This window comes from Chrysemys picta, chromosome 7 (assembly GCF_011386835.1).
Source record: "Chrysemys picta bellii isolate R12L10 chromosome 7, ASM1138683v2, whole genome shotgun sequence".
NCBI lineage: Eukaryota > Metazoa > Chordata > Testudines > Emydidae > Chrysemys > Chrysemys picta.
Genome location: NC_088797.1, coordinates 37287800 through 37311594, shown reverse-complemented (window position 1 = coordinate 37311594; position 23795 = coordinate 37287800). Strand labels below are relative to the sequence as shown.

Here is a 23795-nt window from a genome sequence, read left to right as displayed (position 1 = left end):
ATGGTCCCTTCTGACCTTAAAGTCTATGAGATGAAATAAAATAAAATAAAAAAAAAAACACTGTCTTAAAGTTTAAGTGAATTTAATGCAGATGAAAGTTACCAGATAATGGTCTTGGACACGAAATTCTACCTTTGTCCCCAGAACAATATCGCATAGAGCGGAACCAGTGCAACCATTCCAATCTGCCTCACCAATGCTCCTCAGCCCTGACCTGCTCTACAGGCAAAATGGGAGTGCAGTCTTCATGTCCATTCAGTCCTTGGCCTCTCTGTGGTGACTACCAGCAAGGGTGCCAGTCAAACAATGTGAATTATGGTGGTGGTGGTTTTGGTGATGTGGACACTTGTCTAGCAGGAAGGGAATGAGCACCCCAGAGCACCTCATTCTGCAAGCTGACCTGCCTGGGTAGGTAAACTTTTGCACCAACACACAGAGTCCCAGGGAGTCTGACTCATTTCACAAAAGCCACTTAACAGTTTACACATTCTAGTGACTTTCGGTCACTAATGACCTCAGCTGGATTTGAACTAGTGAACCAGAAGTTCTGAATCCCACATCCCAGATCAAATACTTTTCTTTCCCGTTTTTAATGAAACTTTTCATTTAAGTCATAGCCAGACATCTTATACAAACCAAACTAATAATACACATCATTCTCTCTGTCACCCATCTCATTTGCTAGATCTTTTACCATAATTAAGAACTATTATCCAGTCTGAGATGACATGTTAGACACCTATCATACAAGTGTGCTGGTTAATGATTAAAATAATTTTAGCTAATCATTTCTTGTTTTAATATCAATTCTAAGAGAATGCAGTTTACTCTAGAAGAGCATTTTACACTAGTTCACATCAATCTTGTTATCATGCGGTTTTAATTTTTAATACTGAATAATTATTGTGAGTATTCTAACAAGTGTGACAGAATCCTGGAAGCTGCTCCTGACTTCCTAACTTTCATGGACAGAATCCAAATACACCTTTTGCACATCAGATCTGGTGAGTGATTTAAAGCAGGGGAGCTCAAATGTTTTAACACAGGCTGGACCACATCTTAACAGGTATCTCCCCTCCCATTCATGATCACCTTCTTTCTCATTTGCAAACACATAACATCCCTGTGGCAACTACAGCAATTGCTTACATAAGTAGCCTGATGACAGTATTTAATCTTTTCTTAGCAGCTGGAAGCAAGGGGGAACTTGCACCATGTGAGCAGCTGCAAATTCTCCACAGACCACAGCTGAAGACCCATTCATTAAAAGTTAGGAACAATATAGCCTACTAGACTGCTCTCTCTGACAAAAGTTATATGTATATATATACATATATATATATAAAGCAATAGTAGGGATCCAGCAAGAGGGAGCCTCTAGAAGCACTCTAGCTCTGATAAAATAGTCAAGAACATATCTGTGAAATGACTATAAAAGGTAGGAGTATTGGGCCATTTTCAACCTTATTCTTTTTTAGACTTTTAACTAAAATGACAATACTAAATTTAATCTTGTTTAGCTTGCACCCTACACTAAAATGTCTGCCAAGGATAGAGTGTGATACTGATTTACAGGGAACGAAATGGACAAATGACACTTTCATTGTCAAGATCTGAAATTCCAGAATGCATCAGTATCCGTGACTTAATCAGCATCAAGATGAACCAACTGCATCTGTAAATATGAAGGGAAGATTGGCAACTGTCTGAATTATGTAGACCTAAGTCTGGCCAGTAGCCACTAATGAACTCCACTGCCCTCTTCCTGCCATGCAGCTAACTACTCTGTGCTATGGAGAAAAAGGTATGTGTTTTTTTGTTTTTGTTTTTTAACAGCCAGTATCTTTGTGCTTACTGCTGTGTAGCTCCTGTGTCTGTTCTGCTACTGCACTGAGCCCACACTCTGCCACAATCAAATGCTACCAATCAGAAGAAACACTGTGGATTGGACTGTGCCTGACCCTTGCATGGGAGTTGACCCTTGCATGGGAGGGTAAGCATAAGCAGCCTTCTCTATTGTGCCCTTCATGCAAGGACTAGAGATAATCACAGTCCCTCCTAGTGCCCCCTGGGGCATAAACAACCTGAAAAGGTGTGGGGCACCCTAACAGAACTGGCCACTATAGAACTGTGGATGCTGAGCCATACACTTCCCATATACATGCTGCAATGTGTCCACTCCTCCCGAGTTCAACTCAGGCCTGGGTAGGGGGTGCAGCTCCACACCATCTGGGCTTGTCTCTAACAGGAACAGTCTGGTTCTCTATCTGTGGCACAGAGAGACAGTTTAGGACAGAACTGGAGCTGGGCTTGCAAGCAAAAGGTGAAGGGAATTAAAACATAATTTTAAAATAATGTTGCTCTTCTTTCTAACAAGCCACGCTCTGGTGAATGGGACAAGATTTTGCATTTCTTGGGAGAGAACCAGCATATAACGTGGACAGGTATGGGATATAGATTTGGTGAACCAGGAAAGCAGAAGAGCAGGAAGATGTGGGTTTCAGAGTGCCAAGGGCTGGAGGACAGATTAAATCTCTTGACTGGAGATCACTCTCCAAGTCATGGAATGGGGATTCCACATCCACACAGATGCAGAATTCAATGCAATTGAGTTAGCTGGGTTTCAGTTCCCTTCACATTGACTTTTACAAGGGCCTTAGAACTGACTTTTTCTAAGGGGTTTAAAGCCTCTGTTTATTTCAGAAGGCCTTCATCACAGCACACTGATTATTTTCCAGACTTTTATACATATTTATGTGTTCACAGCGCAAGTTATCTACGGTAACATTTGATGGATGGGGGTCTAGTAAACAAAGTTGTTAATTTCCATCTCTGAGAATGTGGATAATCATCGTGAATATGCAGCTTCCACATTAACTCCCCTTTAATATGAGTGGGAGAGTTCTTGGTTCACAGAGGACTAACTTGTCTGTCTGGCAACAGACAGAAAAGTTTATCCTGAAAGTTTCCTTTGAAACGAGGCAGTGAAAGAAACTTCATTTTAAAAATATAATTCAAGATTTTAGAGAATGCTGCAAAAGGTCCTACTTCTGCAATTCTGTCAGCATCAGGGCCAGTGTTCTTGGTGATGGACTGGTCAACAGAAGCAGAAACACTTAACAAAAGGTATGAGTACAGAAGTCATTAGTGGGCTTACAACGTAGTTACCCATCCCTGTCTACACACTGTACTGCTCCTTTCACAAACACTGGCTACATCATCCATTAACACTACTGATCTTTTGTACCTTCTTTCACTTGTTGGACAACTTTACTATATCATAGGGTTTATTCAGCCTCATTCATGTTTGTAAAATTGCAAACTTTATGAGCTGCCATCTGACCTACACAAAGGGTGTCAACACGCCAAGTTTCAATTATATCCAGGAAATTGGCACATTACAGAGATATGAACACAAGATAGAAGATATTTATAACATATCTGAAGGGAGTTGGGAATAAAAGACTGGATAGAAGTTCTTTATAATGAGGATGGAATATGGATGATGAAGGATTGCAAGCCTAATTCTGTTTTCACATTATCTTAGGGATAACATTGCTGAAGTCAATATATTCACAGCAGTGTAAAAGCAAAGTAAGTAAAATCACAAGTAGGCTCTATATATTTTATCTTGGTCTTAGATAGTATCTGAAGTAGGGTGGCTTTTAGGATGGCTAGGGAAATACACACACACACACACATAATTTCCCTAGCTATCCTAAAAGCCAACCTACTTCAGATATGATATATCAGATATGATATAATTTCCCTAAAAAATAAAAAGCTTTGCTGACAATCATTCAAGTTTTCTCACCCCTTAGATTCTTAACAAAATCTTCAAGCTTCATCTTGCGTTCTGGTTTCACATTTGGGCTATACATGTCTGTGTTTAACAATATGATTGCGAAAGCTAGGATGAAGATGGTATCAGGATTTCGGAACTGTCTCACAACGCCGGGATTGCAGATACAGTATCGCTGGCTGTAAGAAACAAAGAGGGGGAAGTCGGCCAGAGTGAAGAAATGCTGTGTGACCAAAACCAAATCAATGAATGGTTACATTCAAGATGCCGAGTTTGGTATCCTTTATACTTCATACACATTTAGTTTTCTATAGTACTTCTCTGCCCAATCACATTCTCAGAACTAACACCCTAGAATGCTAAAGGCTTAAAGTTTTCCATTTTACAACCAGTAAACTCATTAGCCAGGCCAGATCCTCATTTGGGGTAACTTCATTAACTTTAATATTCCACTCTGACTTCAGTGGAGCTACACCAGCTTACAGCAGCTGAGGCTCTGGCCAGGATTTTTACATTTATATTTTAGATGCTTTACATTTTTTCCTTCCACAATAAGGAATATTTGTGTGGGCTTTAATAAATTAATGCTCTTTGCCCCACTGTGCTAAACTGCTTAACAGAAGGTTAAAAAAAGTACATGGAGATACTGTAAAATGTAAACAAAGTCCAATGCCTCAAGGTACAGAAACCAAGCTCCTAAATTACAACAGTGAATTTTCAGGGACAGATATCTGAAGTTTAAAAAAAAAAAAAAAAATCTTACCAATCAAATTGATTTTGGAGAGAAGCACAGCTATATTATATAAATGCATAATAAAAATAATTACACTAACAATATGCATTAACAATAGCACATAAAACTTCCTTATTCTATATTTAATGTATAAAGTAAACACCTACCGTCATTTAACTGCATAAATACCCCCTATTGTTCTCAAAGGCAGCTTAATAAAGCAAGGAATAGCCTAACTCTACCCAACCTCCCTGTCTCACACGTAACAGCTGGATCATGTCAGGTGCTCTGACAACTTATTTCAGTGCCATACCTAAAAGCTTCAATGAGTCGTTCTACTTTCTGAGCTTCTCCTTGAACACGGATATGAGCCTGAAATTTCCTGAGTGCTTCATCCAGTTCCATTGCTGAGAAGTCCATCTCATCCACAACGCAGCTAGGACAAAACACATTCTCATTTGTTCTTTGCCCTTCCAACAGTATATATATTTTATTCAAAATACATTATATAGGAAAAAAAGCCCAGCGTCTTCAGCATTCCCCCAGTTCTAGTAAAATACAAAGCCACAAATGTATCTCAGAACATCAGTAATTGTCCATGAAAGCATGAGAGGAGAATTGTAAGAAATATATCAACTGGGAGTGGGCCAGAGGGGGAAGAGTAGATGTAAACAAGCCATTATTTTTCTTTATTGCAGAGCTGCCTATGTGATGGACGCTGATCAATGTAAAAAACTCCATAGTGTCACGAATCATTATCAGTCTTGTGCTCTCAAATCAGCAAATTATCACCAGGCAGCACCAGCTCTCCTGCACCCCAATGCCCAATTTCATGAGCATTCATGGCCCACCATACAATTTCCATACCCAGATGTGGCCCTTGGGCCAAAAAGTTTGCCCACCCCTGCTCTAACACCTTGTTTAAAGGCTACTTTCAAATCAGAGAGTCATTGGTTCCTTTTCTTCTAACTTGGCTTTTAGGTTTTAATAACCAAACATGAATTACTGCAAGTTATAATACAGTAATGCAGATGCTACAATAATAAAGTATGATCCAGGTTAAAAGGCTTGTTATTAAATGTATTGATGTACAGTGATAGATTAGTATACACATTTCTCTTGCATGATGAAGCGCTGTGCTACCACAGTTTAATTCCAAAGCCTTTTAATGACTTCAGCCCATATGCTTTCCTTCTGTGAAAAAGTGCAAGGAGAAGAACAAAGGAGCTGTGCACTCCTCCAGGTTCATCCCTATAAGGACAATGTTGATTCCACAAACACAACAGAACCACTATTGTAAACTCTAGAGGTTTGGAACATCACTATCTCTTCAACACTGCAGATTTTTTTTTTTAAAGGGTTGGAACAGCAGGTACCTGGACCAGCGGTGGTAGAGTCAAATAAAGTGGAAAGTGAAGATATTAGGGGTATCTGGGTTTCCAAATATCCTTGGCCAGTAGTACAATGGGAAGCTTCCTCCATCATTCCTTCCAACATTCTCTCATCAGCAAGAGAGACAGTAGCTATGTTGCCAGTGGCTAAAGCCCATAACTGCAAGAACTAACTTCAATCAGCATTAGCTTTCCATGATCTTTACTCCAGGTCTTCTTAAATTTCTGTGGGTTGTGTGTGTGGAGGATGACATGCCACTTAGTATGGTTTCTTTCTAGTGCCTATTCCCTGCCTGCTGTTTCTTTGCAGGCTTTATGCAGAGTGGAGAAAGGAGGGTACAAAGGAACACCCCACTCAGTTGCTTTTCCCATCAGCATAACACCACAACTGCCTCTGAGGTTTAGCTCCCTCCTGTACTGCTGGGGAGAGCACAATGGTCTTAAAGCTTTATGAAGAATTCTGTGATGGAATTAACGGAAAGGAGGAGGTTGTAATACACAATGCCATGTTTTCCACGTCACTTGGATGCTGTGACTTTTATCTAACTATTCACTCACACTGCTAGACATTTGGTTTTTTAATACAAATCCCATTTGTTAAAAGAAAGTGCATAGGCGGATAGAGAGCCAGATCGTCAGCTGTGCTTGTATGGCATGGCAGGAGGGAGAAAGGTGTCTTTATGGCCACCACGGGGTACTCTAGCAGACAAGGATCACTGCTGTACAGCAGTGCTCTACCCATATCCTGGCAAGAGGTATAGCATCAAGACATTATGCCAACTCTATGGCACCCAGGGAGACCCAGACATTAGGGGAATCCCCAGATAGCCAGTGATGGCGCACTGTAAAGCAGCTGGAGAGTTGCAGTGATCCAGCCCAGAGTCTGAAATGTAGATTGTTTTCTTGGAGGTTTTCAAAATTGCACAATGAAGACATTTTAAAACAATTAAATGTTCCCATGCAATATCTGCACATTTATGCTCATGTATGAGAACCAGGAAGTGCACCGTGATGACAAATGAAATATATAGTCACAAGCACACAAAATAAAAGCATCAATCATGGAAAGTAATTAAATGTTTAAAATTATTTTTACTATCTTATCTGTTATGAGTATCACGGGGGAATGGAATCATGTTTCAAGTATGATTTTTTTTTAATACACGATTTGAAGTCTGATAGCATGTCTTTATCAGAGATGGAATAAACAGTCACCATTTTGTTGTAGCGCAACAAAGAATGCGTGTGAACATCCCTAATAGCAGGTCAGCTTGGTTAAAACCATTGTGCTTTTTTGCTGCCAAGGCTCACAGTGTTATATGCGAGTCAATTACGCTATCTTTGTGTTGCCTCAGAAAAAATTTTTTTCTTAACATGACTGGGGCAGGTTATTTTAAGAACAGATTAATTGCAGCAAAAATACAGTCAGGAGGTCGTAGGCAGGTGGATGTCCTTTTTGGCAATTTACCCATCCAGGAAATCTCATGAAACATACACCATCTGGCTATCAACAAGATTCTTACCCAATTTTCTGCTAGGCTGCCCAAGGCACAGTGAGGTTAAATGATTTGCCCAAGATCACACAGTGAATCAATGACTCATTTTAGGTTAGAATCCAGCCTCTTCCTTGCTCACCATCGTTTACTTTGATCATTAGACAATACACCTTCCTTGGAAAATCTTCCCCCTAGTCTAATAGTGGCACAGATCCAGGGAATGGTTGCAAATGGTTAGAATGGGCCAGCCAAACTTCCTGCTGAATAGACTGATTGGCTGAACTGTTGAATTGAAATCTGCCACTTCTTTAGGGCAAGTAACTAAACTTTACTGCATACCTTTGTGTAGAACCCACATTCCCTATTTAATTACCTTCTCCTGCTGTTTGTACAGTAAAGATGCAGCTCTTGAACCATAAGGTTTACAAATAAAAGGCCCCTCTAAGTAAAGATCTATGATGTGTGTATAAATGCAAATAACTATACTAATACACTGTTCAGCTTGCACGGTTGAGACAGAGAGGTTCTAACAACAACAGCATTGTAAATCTTGTACACAATGTAGAACACACAGTAACAGATCAAGCTACACATTTAGTAAGAAAAAAAAATACTACCTATTTGAAACAAGGTCTAGTGAGAAGTTGGTGTGGGAACCTTATTTTCATTTCCTTCATTTGGGTGCATGAAATTGTGCATTGCCATAGTGCATTTAATTTCCATGCTTTAGAAAAAACAAACTGCCTGTGACTGATGCTCCCAATTATATGATCCCATTTTGGCTTTGGAGTCCACGATTCATTGAGGTGGGCATGGCAGGAAGGAGTTAGGGATACATTAACGATTAGGGACAACTGGTCTATGCCTACAGTCCCAGGTCCTGCGGTCAGCTGATGACATCAATGATACCTTCATGGGCAGCTGGAAGAGTTCATGTGCAGCAATCTGCCCACAGCATGTAGTATTGCGCAACACAAGAGGTCCCCATGGATGCACCCCATGTTTAGGTAAGCAATGATACCACAAAGCAGCAGCACTGTCAACCCCAGGCTTTCCAAAATCATGATTCAGATCTCCAAAATTATGAAAATGGCTTAAAAATCATGAGATTTAAAAAAATAATACTTTGGGGGTTCTTTTACTTTGCTTTCTGGTTTTTGTGGCTTTAGGGGGTCATGTGTTCAGGATTTTCTCCATAGTGATTAGGGCCAGAAACTTATTTAAAAAAAATGAATGCCCAGGTTCTCATGTAATCACATGGCTCCTGGATTACATGAGAAACACCAACTACCATGAGACTTGGGATAACATCACAAGAGGTTAGTGAGTTAGCAATGCTGAGTGGGGCTCCTAGGGACTGATTCATCTCCAGTAAAGTCAAGGGAAGATTTTCCCTGGGGGCTGAATTAAGCCTCTCTTGACTAGGCTCAGGAAGTGATTTTCCAATCATTTTTAAACTGAAAATCCTCCACAGGCCCTAAAGCCAGGAAAAGCATTCAGTCCTCAATAAGGGCTATTTCTATGCAAATCTCAGCAATTTTTTGTTATGGTCTTGGCCAAAACTGTGGGTTTAGAATTTTTGTTTTGTCTTTTTGCACTGGGAAAAGGGTATTTCCCCCCACCCTCCATGTACCCTATGCAGTTACATAGCCTGTTAAACATCTAACTGGCTGTTTGTGCAGTAAGTGGTAATTCTTCATGCAAGTCACATGCGCACAAGTCAATAAATCTGGGGTGAGATGCAACAAGCTTTGTTAGTGAGTGAGTCATCCATACAGGTCTTGAAAAGAATCGCTGCTAAATGAAATATCAAATCACTTAAAATAAACAAAAGCAACCTCCATCCTTAACAGACACTATTTGAATAACCTTAACCAAACTGTTGGTGAGTGTAATTTGCTGCTCCACTTTGCTTTCCTTTTGAAATAGGTTTTTATCTAATCCTTTCCAAGAAACTGGTTCTCAGACACCCTTATTAGACAAGTGCCAGCATAAGAAGTGCGTGTGTATCTATGAAATAGTAATGGTCATTTTCATGTTCCTTTACTGATGAAGTGTCGTGTAGCATATAATGTTTTTTTTTTAAATTTCACACAGTAAATTATTTCAGAGCTTGAGGAAGGAAAACACTCTCAAAATTAATAGACAGTCCTCCCCAGTTAAATTACAACATAAATTTAGAGTAAACGTGAATTCTGTAATGTAAATAAATCCTTATAAGCATCCTACTTGATCAGTTTTATTGAAAAATGTTAGCATTGCTGGCAAGTAAGGAAGAGTATTTATTTTTGCCTGTTCTTTGTTAATCCTTACACTCGGGCAGTTTTTTCTTTGAAAACAACACTTTCATTCCATACACAAAATATTTCGTGAGCATTAGCCCCTGTAAGTGTCCCACAGGGTACACGTGAATACCTGAGTGCGCCATCCCATCCCCTCACACACTACTCACTCCAATACATCTCGGTTGAACTGCTTCTGTCGATTGCCCAAAAACTCTCCAATCATCTGTCTGCTGAGTCCTTTCCTTTGCAGGAGAAAATGGGCGACACCAACTGGAGTGTCCGGCACGAAACCTCTCTCAATTAGATACTGGACTCCTTTTTCAGGTTTTCTAGGGAGAAATATAAACACAAAGCCACTTATTTCATTTCCTTCATTCCCATGTGCATTTGAGTTTTTCCCCAAACCTCATCTTTCCATAAGTAACATTAGACTGGCTGAGTTAGAAGGCAGACTGATGTCGTTTTAAAATAAATGTAGTCATATTGTAAAACCCATAGAGTTGTTTTAGTTTTAATGGTGTATTGGCTTTGAAATGGATCTTCATGGTGAAGAGGCACTAAAAATCTCTCCAACTGCATTTCTGCAGTACCCATCCAAACTAGGTTGACCATTCTCCCTGATCTTTCCAGGAGCTAGGCTATCCAATCATACCACGTAAGAAGCTTCAGACATACCATGGAAGTTGATACATCATAAGCCAAGGTCTAGAATAACCATCAACATCAGATGCTAAACTGAAGACATATCTTGTGCTATCAATGAGAGAGTGCCATGTCCTCTGAAAACATAATTACAAAAAAATCATCTAACCAACATATCTAAATCCCAGATTATGTGGAAAAGTAAGAGGCATCTAAGATGGTGCAACTCACAAGCTGAAGGACAAGAAGAGAAGAGCAACAGAAAATGCAATTACTACAAAGGTGGGAGAAGGGATAAATCAAAGAAGGGATAACCCCCTCCTTTAATTTACATCTTCTTCCAGCTTCTTGAAATATACATCACAACAGCTTTGACTCTATTAGATTCCGATTCCTTCACAATCATTTAATTCTGTGTAATTTACACTCCTTTCTACATGTCCAAATTTAGCTCTGCATGATTTCAAATCCCACAAAAATAAAAAGTACGCAGCTATTTTTCTGACAAACATATTAAATGGTGAGGATTTCCTGCTATAAATCTGTGGCTTAGGCAGTCATATATTTTTGCTCACATTTTAAATGACAAAGTCCCGCTCACAGCATAAACATGTTATGTTTCCAGGGCTGCTACCCAGCAGACGTCCACAATTTGTAATGCAATACTTTCACAGCTCCAGTAATTTCATCGCCTTGTCTATTTACTAAAAATTAGGACAGAATGGACACCTGTAAAAATGAACGGTTTGCAGCTTTCCGGATGAGCTGAAGGATATTGCATTTCTTAATGCTAGTGAAATCAATTTCAAAGAACAAGGTGACCCTGCTATTTTTATACAAGGATGATCATACAACCCTTTCCTCACGTTTTTTTTTTTTTTTTTACACTGAAAATAACATTACCAAATAACCCAACATTCAGTCCCCATGCTCTGTGACATTACACTATTACACATTTGATGCCCAACTAAGTGTTAGGCAGATCAGAAAAATATATATATTTCATCAAAACTGAGAAGTCTCAAAAACTTCCATCTCAAAATCTCTTAAATCAAGTTTGATGGCTCTTTTCATTTGAAGCTAAATAAGTAGTGTATGCAGTTACCTCATGAGGACAAACTTGTAAAATAATCCTCCCCTAATCCAAAACAGATTATTTCATCAGAAGAAAAATATTTAAGCGCTGTATTCTTATATTCTTGACTCACACTTTAGAATTCTGGATCTCCCTGAATTTCTAGTTTCATAACACCAAAAACAAACAAACACAAAAAATCTAGGACAGGAAATTTTCCCTACTAGTGAACTGAGTTTCTGCTCAGCATTTGCAGTGAAATGAACTCATGAACTTCCCATTCTAGCAGTTGCTAAGCAAGGAAAACAAAGGACCAATCAAAAAAGTAAGACTTCTCCCATCCACCAGAGACTGTATCTTCTGCAGATTGAGAAGATATTAGATAATTTTTCCTAGGCTAAATCATAACTTTACCTGCTTTTCTCCTTCCCTCTCTCAAAGAAAAACCCCAAACCAAAAATTAATGTTAATATGATCATGAAAAGAATAGGATGGGCATCTATCCACATTCCTGGAACCCCAATTTACACGTAGGAAAATTTACACATAGGAATTTTCCTTTCTGCTTATACAATATTCATAACACAAACTCATGGTTATAAGTAAAATGAACCATGATTAAAAAAAAATTATGAGAAAGAAAAGAAGAGACGGTTATAAAGATTAGAGACCTACAGCATAAAGGCTCTAATTCAAGGTGTAAAGGTGTTGAGTCTAGAGGGCTGCCTTAGAGATTTTGGGCCAGATCCTATGGAACTACACCACTTTGCATCAGCTGAGGGTCTCGCTCTTCACAGAAGATTTTCTTTTGGTCTAAGAACATGAAATCACTTTAACAGACACTGGATAAAAGCCTCCAAAACTGACCTACAAATCCATTTAGCTATCTGAGGCCGGAGGCATTTTGCCCTTTTTTAATGCCTTAGTGAAATATCAGCAGTGAGTCAAGCAATCAAATCTTTTGAAAAACAAAATTCCATTTGGCTATAAAAAGTATGAAATGAAAATACTGCTTGTGAAAAGCTTCGGACTGGGAGCCCAGAACGAGGGCTGCCATTTACCCACATGACAATACAGCATTGGTGGCAGTAGTGTTAGCTTCATCAAAATGATGCACCAATGTGATTCAACTCAAACCTGGAGAAGCCACCTCTAAGATAGAGGCCAAAACAACCTTCTCAGCTATTTCCCACTAATTCCTAGCCTTATCTGCTGAGACCGCCAATTAGTTCTAAATACTCTGGCATTTTGTTATGCTGATACCTGTCAACTACTTATTTCATACAGATGATGCTTTAGTGCACCAAGGAGTACAAACATGTGGTCTATATACAATTTTAAAACTGGTCATAGCAAGAAGGAGCCATGATTTTTTTTCTATCTAAGTTTAGGGCAAAGAGATGGATGTGAAATTTCTAGATTGACAATGGATGCTGATTTTAAGGAGGATTCTGGGAATAGTTAAAACATCTACTTTATCATAATCAACAACAAACAGATGTCTGCAAACAGAACGAACAGTTCATTTATTCTTCTAGCAGAGGCAAATATGACTAATAAAGCAACTTTATAAAAGATTAAAACAGAAAAAGGTTAGTAGCAGCCTAATTACAATCAAATTAATGGTCTAAGGAAGAAAGATTCTCCTAACTTCGGTATTATCCTAACTTTTGATATCTTTTAACTTTGATATGTAACTAACATATTTTCAGACCAGTGGCCACAATCTTAGTGAAAGTCCTTTAATTTATCTTCTGATGACAGATACTTAACATACAGAGTACTTCATGCTGGAGCATATACACACCCATACATGCACTCCAAGTGCAGCAATGGGCTTTGGATGATTGCTTCCTTGATTCTATCGAGGAAAAGGGTGTTCCAGATTTGATTCTGACTAATAGGGAGAAACTGGTTGAGAATGTGATGGTGGAAGGCAGCTTGGGTGCAAGTGATCATGAAATGACAGAGTTCGTGATACTAAGGCATGATGGAAGGGAAAACAGCAGAATAAAGACAATGGACTTTAAGAAGGCAGACTTTAGCAAACTCAGAGGGCTGGTAGGTAAGATCCGATGGGAAGCAAGCCTAAGGGAAAAAAGAGTTCAGGAGAGCTGGCAGTTTTTAAAGACATATTATTAAGGGCAAACTATCTCAGTGTGCAGGAAAGATAGGAATTATGGCAAGAGACCACCCTGGTATAACCAGGAGATCTTCAATTACCTGAAATTTAAAAAAAAAAGAGTTATTCAAAAAGTGAAACCTAGATCAAATTACAAAGAATGAATAGGAACAAAATCAGAAAGACCAAGACACAAAATGAGACTAAACTAGCTAAAGACATAAAGGGTAACCAGAAAATATTGTACAAATACATTAGAAGCAAGAGGAAGACCAAGGACAGGGTAGGCCCATTACTCAGTGAGGAGGCAAAGACAATAACAGAAAATGCAGCAGTGGCTGAAGTGTAAATGCCTTTTTTGTTTCAGTTTTCAGCAAAAAGGTTAGCAGTGATTGGATGACTAACATAGGGAACATAAGTATGAATGGGGTAGGTAGGTTCAGAGGCTAAAATATGGGAAGAACAAGTTAAGAATTACAAGTTAGAGGTCTTTAAGTAGGCAGGGTCTAATGAAATACATCCCAAAATAGTGAAGAAACTGGCTGAAGAGATCTCTGCGCAATTAGTGATTATCTTTAAGAACTCGTGAAAGACTGGAGAGATCCCAGAGAACTGGAAAAAAGAAAAATCTATAAAAAAAGGGGGGGAAAGGACAACAGAGGGAATTATAGACCAGTCATCTTAACATCAGTACCCAGAAAGATAAAGGTTCAAATAATCAATCCGTTTGTAAGCACCTGGAATATAAGAAGGTAATGTGTAACAGTCAACATGGATTTCCCAAGAACAAATCACATCAAGCTAACCTACCTCTTTTTTTGACAAGGTAACAAGATTATGCTTGGATAATGGCATAGGGAGTACACTTATAAATGGTTGCAAAGGATACCAAGCTATGAGGGCTTGCAAGCACTTTGGAGGACAGGGTTAGAATCTGTAATGATCTTGAGAAATGGTCTGAAGTAAATAGGGCGAAATTCAATCAGGACAAATGCAAAAAAGGACCTATCAGGTATTAAACTGATAAGAACAGATAATGTTTTCACCTCTCTTAGGAAGGAATAATCAATTACATAAACACAAAATGGGAAATGACTGTTTAGGTAGGAAAACTGCAGAAAAAGATCTGGGGGTTATAGTTGACCACAAACTAAATATGAGTCAAAAATATAATATTGATGCAAAAAAAGTAATCACCACTTCGGGATGTATTAGCAAGTCTTGTAAGCAAGACATAAGAAGTAATTTTTCCACTTTACTCAGCACTGATGATGCCTCAATTGGAGTATTATATCTGGTGCTGGGAAGCACACTTTTGAGGAAGATTTGGACAAACTGGATGAACTCCAGAGGAGAGCAACAAAAACGATGACAGGTCCTATGTAACATGACCAATGAGAAGGGATTGAAACAATTGGGATTGTTTAGTTTGGAGAAGAGAAGACTGAGGAGGGACATGATACAGTCTTCAAGTACATAACAGGTTGTTATAAAGGGTGATAAATAGGGCTGTCAAGCAATTAATAAAATTAACTGCGATTTAAAAAATTAACCGCGATTAAATCACACTGTTAAACAATGATAGAATACCATTTATTTAAATATTTTTGGATATTTTCTACATTTTCAAATATATTTGTATTCTGTGTTGTCATTGAAATTACATATACACTGCTCACTTTGTATTTATTTTTTATTACAAGTATTTTCACTGTATAACAAAAGAAATAGTAGTTTTCAATTCACCTCATACAAGTACTGCAGTGCAATCTCTTTATCGTGACAGTGTAACTTACAAATGTAGATTTTTTTTTGTTACATACCTGCACTCAAAAACAAAACAATGTAAAATTTTAGAGCCTACACGTCCACTCAATCCGACTTCTTGTTCAGCCAATCGCTCAGACAAACAAGTTTGTTTACATTTCTGGAAGATACTGCTGACTGCTTCTTATTTACAATGTCACCTGAAAGTGAGAACAGGTGTTTGCATGGCACTGTTGTAGCCGAAGTCACAAGATATTTATGTGCCAGATGTGCTAAAGATTCATATGTCCCTTCATGCTTCGGCCACCATTCCAGAGGACATGCTTCCATGCTGATGATGCTTGTTAAAAAAATAATGCATTAATTAAATTTGTGACTGAACCCCTTGGGGGAGAATTGTATGTCTCCTGTTCTGATTTACCCACATTCTGCCATATATTTCATGTTATGGCAGTCTCGGATGATGACCCAGCACGTTTGTTTTAAGAACAGTTTCACAGCAGATTTGACAAAACACAAAGAAGGTACCAATGTGAGATTTCTAAGGATAGATACAGCACTCGATCCAAGGTTTAAGAATCTGAAGTGCCTTCCAAAATCTGAGAGGGATGAGGTGTGGAGCATGCTTTCAGATATCTTAAAAGAGCAACACTCCGATGCAGAAACTACAGAACCCAAACCACCAAAAAAGAAAATTAACCTTCTGCTGATGGCATCTGACTCAGATGATGAAAATGAACATGCATCGGTCCGCTCTGCTTTGGATCGTTATCTATCAGAACCCATCACCAGCATGGACGCATGTCTTCTGGAATGATGGTTGAAGCATGAAGGGACATATGAATCTTTAGCACATCTGGTACGTAAATATCTTGCAATGTCGGCTACAACAGTGCCATGCAAACACCTGTTCTCACTTTCAGGTTACATTGTAAATAAGAAGCAGTCAGCAGTATCTTCCAGAAATGTAAACAAACTTGTTTGTCTGAGCGATTGGCTGAACAAGAAGTAGGATTGAGTGGACGTGTAGGCTCTAAAGTTTTACATTGTTTTATTTTTGAGTGCAGTTATGTAACAACAACAAAAAATCTACATTTGTAAGTTACACTGTCACGATAAAGAGATTGCACTGCAGTACTTGTATGAGGTGAATTGAAAAATACTATTTCTTTTATCACTTTTACAGTGCAAATATTTGTAATAAATAATATAAAGTGAGCACTGCATACTTTGTATTCTGTGTTGTAATAGAAATCAATATATTTGAAAAATGTAGAAAAACATCCAAAATATTTAATAAATTTCAATTGGTATTCTATTGTTTAACAGTGTGATTAATCATGATTAATTTTTTAATCACTGTTAATTTTTTGGAGTTAATCACGTGAGTTAACTGTGATTAATTGACAGCCCTAGTGGTAAATTGTTCTCTTTAACCACTGAAGACAGGACAAGAAGTAGCGGGATTACATTGCAGCAAGGGAGATTTAGGTTACACATCAGGAAAAACTTCCTAACTGTAAGTGTAGTTAAGCACTAGAACAAATTACCTAGTAATATAGTGGAATTTCTGACATTGTCTAGCCTGTTCTTAAAAACATCCAAACACCTGTCAGGGATGGTCTAGAGAAAATACTTAGTCGTGCCTCAGTGCAGGGGACTACACAAGATGGCCTATCAAGGTCCTTTCCAGTCCTATATTTCTATGATTACCAGTACATTGTAGATTTAAGTAAAAACTACCCCATCTTCCCCAAGATCCATCAAATGATGCTATGGAATCAATCAAGAAGTTAGAGAACTTAAACTCTCTCCATTAAATGTATGCTCAGTAACTTTTAGGAGTTATACTTTCCTTCCCCCTTAAGTAAAAAGGAAATAAATTACAAAAAGGGACCCAAATCCTGCCCTCTAAAGGAATGTTCTGAGAAAGGGATATCAAAGAAGCAAAACCTAAAACCTTCTTTGCAGTTTCTAAGCCATGAGAATATCCAAACGTCCCCTATGTCTGGATTTAAAAAAATCCAGAGTCCTAAACTTTGGTTTATGGCAATCATTTGAAAAAGTGGTGTCAGGAGATGAGGAGTAAAGTGTTTTTTCTTTCTTTCTCGGGGAAAAAAAAGAAGCCTTGAATTTTAAAAAGTCTGTTAAAGCTTTATGTTAACCTATAAATCCTCTCCAAAAAGCCAAGTTCTCCAAAAAAGAACCTTGATTAAAAAGTCAATAACTTTTGTTACACATAACAATCAGTTATCGGTGAGCAGAGCTATAATTCTTCGGGGAATACTAGATGCGTGGTTTTTCCAAAAATTCTGACTACATCGGGGGTCAGCAACCTTTCAGAAGTGGTGTGCCGAGTCTTCATTTATTCATTCTAATTTAAGGTTTTGTGTGCCAGTAATACATTAACATTTTTAGACGGTCTCTTTTTATAAGTCTATAATATCTAACTAAACTATTGTTGTATGTAAAGTAAATACATTTTTTAAAATGTTTAAGAAGCTTCATTTAAAATTAAATTAAAAATACAGAGCCCCCCGGACTGGTGGCCAGGACCTGGGCAGTGTGAGTGCCACTGAAAAAAATCAGCATGCATGCCGCCTTCAGCACACATGCCATAGACTGGACTATATCAGTATTAGGGTTTGATGAAAAAAAGTCTGCTAAAAGTTCCAGGCATTTCATAACATCTTTGTTTATCTCAGTAGGGGTTTTTAAAATGTAATTACGTCTCTTGTACTAAGGTACACCTCAACCCCGATATAACTCTTACTGCATTATAGGTGAAACCGCGTTATATCGAATTTGCTTTGATCCACTGGAGTGCGCAGCCCCCCCCCCCCCCAGCGCTGCTTTACCGCGTTAAATCCAAATTCATGTTATATCAGGTCGTGTTATATTGGGGTAGAGGTGTATTTGGGGATAAATTCTACTTTGGTGACACTAGTGATAACCCAGAAGAAAACTCCATTCAGTTCAAGTAATCAGTGCCGAACTCCAGAGTTTAAGGATACATCGAGAACTGCTCCTACCTCCCAGGAGAAGAATTCAAACTCTTTCTTTTACACCACTTTTATCTGTCTTCAAATGATCAGAAAGTAATACTTTTAATGGGAATAAAGGACTTCTTGAAGCAAGCAACACTGGCAGAATTGCTTTTAAGCTGGAACCGAAGGCTCAACTTGGTCCTTTGGTAACTTGTCCAAAATAACAGTGGACAGTCTTGCCTAAATGGGCAGAGCACCGGTCTAGTAGCTTGGAGCACCTGAATTGTCGGTCACTGACTTGCCGCATGGCTTTGGGTAAGTCACTTAACCGCTCTGTTTCTCAGTTTTCTCAAATAGATATACCAGTACTACTACTAAATTTCTTGGATAGCAAGGTATGTTGAGGATTGTACAGTGCCTTGAATATCTGAAGTGCTATATAAATACTAAGTATCCATCGCTATTCATGTATTTAATTCCTGAGGAAGAGACTGTTTCTTACCCCAAATACACATCTTCATCTTCTCACACTTTCTGTAATCGAGGTAGTGCTGAACAGTTCCAGCCTCTTTTTATTGTCATCTGGAAAGCTTTCCTTAGGAAGACCTGCTCTAACTCCTATAATATTTTAAATCAGATATTAATTTAATTTAAATTAAGATTTTTCAGGAAAGCTTCATTTGAGGGTCACAAAGACTCATATTCCTCTTCGTCATATTTTGAGCTAGAGGGAAGAATCAGTTATTCAGATTTTTTCTCTTCTTTCTTCTTTTTAAATGGCTTAATTAGAGAAAATGTTACCCTATTTGACAGGAAGAGACTTAACTGGGCGTTCTATGACTTGGAGAAAGAATTCTGGAATTTTAAAAGTGGTCCCTACCCCGACCTTCCTGTAAAAGTTAACAATGAGTAGAGTAAAAGGCACACAGGAAGATGCCCTGCCCCTCTTCTAATACAAAACGAATGATTTCCCCTCTCTATCCCTCCAGCATTGACTTAGTCCAATGTATTTCAATGGAATTTAGTCATCTCCCTCCCCTTCTCCCCAGATGTTCCTATTTATAGATTTCAAGTTTAGTAAGTAGAAGAAAAGGGCCTGTCTCAGACATAGTAAGGGCTCTGATCTCAGGCCCTACAACTGGGGGGAGGGGGATGGTGGTGGTGGTGGTGTGTGTGTAAAAGCACATCACTGAAAGATAGTCAGCCTCCTGGCCTTTCTGAATGAGGCTATGTCTATACGAGCACTTTTGTCGGTAAAACTTCTGTCGGTCAGGGGTCTAGGGGAAAAAACACCCACCCCTGATGAACATAAATTACACCGACAGAAGCACCAGTGTGGACAGCCCTATGTCGGCGGGAGACTCTCTCTCTCTCCTGTCAGCATAGATACACCGGAGACCTTAGAGCAACACAGCTGCAACGGTACAGCTGTGCCGCTATAAAGGTCTCTAGTGTAGATGTAGACCGAGAGACAGCAAAAAAAATAAAATAAAATAAAATAAAATAAAATAAAGCTGCTGTCAACCCTGTTACAAAGAAGAAAGAATCCTATTGCTGACAGCAATAGCTGTGTTGGATAGATGTAGCTACTACTGTTTTTTGTTGTTGTTTTTAATCGTAACCAAGTTTATTACTTTCCCCTCAAATATGGAGCAACTCAGAACAGAGGCCACCCAGAAGTCTGCCTAAGCAGAACCGAAACAGGATTGATTTGTATTACTAGTTAAGAGGGTCTTTGGTGGGCATGAAAATTCCTGATGCTAGTTTGATAATTCTACCCTCCAATAAGTGTGGAAATGAAAAGTCTGTGAACCTGTAATAGTGGAACTACAGGAGCAGAACAATACTTCGCGGTTTGTTGAGGTTTAGGCTTCCACTTCTAGACTGAATGATACTTAAAAGTTAGTAGATATATTCTTAATGGAAGTAAAATAGCTCAGAACAATCAGTTTCTAAAAAAGTTCTAAACTGTACTCATTTTTCAAGCAGCTTAACTTATCAAACAAATAAAACACCAACCAATTAGGGATTGTTCTAGTTTGCTTCAGATCTTGTATTGAACAGGGAACTCTGACTGAAAACCAAGAGGTCCCAAAGTGATGTGTGTGGAGGAGAAATAGATGAGCAAGTGGAGGGAGTAGTGCAAGCCTCACAAGAACGGATTAACATATGTTGCACCACACAACAACGTATGGAAAATAGACTCTTACAAAGAACAAACATTCCAGGAGTTAAACTATGAATGGGCTGGAATTCTGCTGCACAGGCATTTAATTACAGCTTAAAAAGAAGAAAAACAAAGTCATGCAATCTGTCATTGTTGTCTTCTGTCCCCTAGCCAGTGTTTGGTTTTTAATTGATGCATTAAAAGACCTTTTGAATTTTTTAACTACATTTTCAAAATGCCAGATGATAAAAATCTGTTTACTCAACAAGATCAGTTTGCACTATTGAAAGTGTAAATTCAGTAGAGGTTCACATAACATGTTGACATTTGTGTAGATTTGTTGAGAAGTTCTATTTATCACAAACAGCAATTTACAGCATGTGATGCAAAAGCTGCTAGCTATGAGAATTGTTCTGTTTTTAACAAGCGGACAACAACCTTGAAAAGCTACAGAAAGGTCAGCCGGCTGGGGTAGTATAACTTTTAGACTAACCTCTTCTAAAAATGAACTCCTTTTCTTTGGAACAAATATACTTTGCTACTATGAAAATGCCACATTATGTTCTGCTTACTCTAGTGCATTTCTGAGAGAAGTTACCACCTGACCAAACAATGCATATAAAAGGAAGAAATAAAAGGGTTCAATTATTTCTTCAAAGGACTGAGCAGAACACACCTATGTAAATGTTCTGCTGCATCTTAATGCATCAGACATTCCATTTCTGCTCTTGTTATTATCTCATTCAAGAATTCTTGAGAAGTGGAGTAGCCTTGAATATGTGCAATGCCGGAAGTATCCTGGTCTGTCTGGTAAGTCACTCACATTTTTGTCACTTCTGAATGACCAATGATAATTTTCACATTCATGGAGTTACCCTGATTTACGCCAGATGAGAATTGAGCCCAGATCTCACAAACCAACAGGGATTGTAACCAGTACTGCACATCAATGGCTAGCTACAAATCCCATCTTGCCAATGATGAATAGCAGTTCTTTCTAGCCCTTGGATTCCATAAAATACTGAATCCTTTAAATTAAAATTAAAACACGTTTTCAAATGACATCAAATTTTGGAAAAATAATTTAGTGCAGTGACATTATGCTCTTAGGTCCAATAATCTGTGAATTGCCAAGATAGCTAAACATTTTTCCAGCCCACCACAAATGCTGTATGACCAAAGATCAGAAAGTATGTTTCAGTCCCAGAGCTTCAGCATCACCACCCATCAGATTTGGCTCATATGCCTTATATGTCTGAACCATCACTCAAGGCTTCTGCACCCTGAGTGGACATACTAAAATGTCCACTGTGGCCTGTGGTTGTATAAAAATATCCTGACCCTATGATCAAACTGTGACAGATATTGCAATTCCCTGCAGTATCTTTGGGGACAACTGTACTACATGTATGAATGTGTTCTGCTCCACAGGGAAGGGTTGCCACAGCTCTTACAGGAACTAAAAACAATGGAGGTTATTAAAGCAAGTTACAGAGACTAAACAACTCTAGAGAGGTACTGCCCCCGGAGTGATTTGCATATACTGGTTCAAAGTGGATTTTCTAGAGACTAGGAGACAAAGAAAGGGCATTTGGTATAACAGGATGAGTTTGAATTGACACAGGGCCAGCCCTCTTTGGATTCAGCAAAAGAACGGGTGCTTCTGTCAAGGGGTGGCTCTAACCATTGAGAAATGGTTTGAAGAACTTCGGCCTGCTAGAGCCTCTTAAGACTGATGGATGACTCTGGTAAGTTGATGGCACGTGTACAAGAACTTTTATTGTTTTTATGTTTTTCTCTCTGGAATGCTTTTACCCTAAGAATAATTGTGTTTTGCTTGCTTAGAAAGAGCTGTGTGGTTACTTGGCCATACACTGTTCATAGCCCTCAAGAGAGAAAGCAAAGTACAGTGGGTGGCCATAAGGCAGTCTGGTTTGCTGGGAATATCACAGCACATGGCAGAGGGCTGTGCAGCCTTAAACGCCCCAAATCAGAAGACTGTCAAGGGTCCCTGCCCAAAGACAGGTGATGGCTGGAGACTTGAGACCTGATTGGGCACACCTGGAGAGGACCATGGAGCGGGGAATACAAGTGCAGTTACCCTGAAGTGCCAGCAGACCTTTGTTTTTAATTGAGATATGAAAAATGATCTTCAAAACATCCTTTGTACACTCAGTTTGTATGTAATAAAAGGAGTGTACCAGGGGTTCTGGCACGAGACTGCTCTTTTTTAGCCCCTGGCTTCTGTCATATGACACGGGACAGGTTGCAAAAGGTTTTGTTCAATTTTCGTGTGTGGCCTTTTCCCCCCATTTTTCAACCAAACAAACACTGGGGGGAAAAAAATTGGTTTTCATTCTCTACTGGAGTGGGAGTGGAGGTGAGTGGGTGGTTACAAGGGAGAGAAAGGGGAAGACCAAAACCACATTTTTATGGTTTTACATCTAAAATTAAAAATATATATATATATATATATATATATATATCAACCAAAAAAAATTTCTGCAAATTTTTAAATTTTCAATCCATTTTTTGTTTTAAAAAATGTACAAGAAAAAGTTTTGGCCAGCTTTAGTTAATACAAAAAGGTTTGCTGTACATGGACTCCGGTGCTTCTGGTTACACAATTGATCTAATTGTTGGGCCCTCCTCCCTAACTGCTCTTAATGGAATACAAACCAAAACACAAATCAAAGCATTGAACCTAAATGTAGGTAAAACTCTTCCATACTACTGACTTGTAAAACATGCAGAATCAATGCATCCAAAACCGCAGTCAATCCTTTAAAGTTCATTTTCAAAGCTCAGAAAATAGCAAACACACAGACACAAACCTGGATGGGGGCACTGGAGTAGTAAATGCACACCAAGCTGCTCCCTTTATGCTAGATTTTGTCTTCGGTAATGCTTAGTAGCTTTTGAACTAGAGTCGGAATTTATTCACAAGACATGTACAACCACAGATGCTTGACCCTCTTAAAACTTGGAATTGATGGAGGTGAAGAAACCCTCAACCATTCATGAAGCCTCCATAAAAGGAATTCAGTCCTTCCAAAAGCACATCCATACTTTTCAGTTTCTCCCCTAAGTACAGGCAAATGCACTACTGTGAAGGAACTTCGAGCTAGGCGCGCTTAATAAACAAGCAAATGAGAGCAAGAAGCATGACCTCAGTTTAAAGGCCATCTATATTACACAGAGCAGTGGTCCACATTCTGAAGCTTAGGAACACTTTTCACAAGGGGGAATCAATCCAGCTTTAATGCCAGTAAGACTTCTTGGAGTCTACTGATGGCATCAGTAGTGATTCCAGTTTGAAAATCTCTGT

General features: G+C 38.7%; 1 protein-coding gene across 27 annotated transcripts in view; it reads right to left on the bottom strand.

Annotated features, from left to right (window-relative positions):
• Positions 1–23795, bottom strand: part of IQSEC1 (IQ motif and Sec7 domain ArfGEF 1) — a 683881-nt gene that overhangs the window by 39308 nt on the left and 620778 nt on the right. For all 27 annotated transcript variants that reach the window (XM_008165506.4, XM_042849588.2, XM_042849589.2 and 24 more), the window contains 3 exons: positions 9875–10036; positions 4849–4971; positions 3815–3981 (listed from right to left, as the gene is read on the bottom strand). In XM_008165506.4, coding sequence (XP_008163728.1) covers positions 3815–3981; positions 4849–4971; positions 9875–10036 — 452 coding nt within the window. The remainder of the gene's footprint in view (positions 1–3814; positions 3982–4848; positions 4972–9874; positions 10037–23795) is intronic.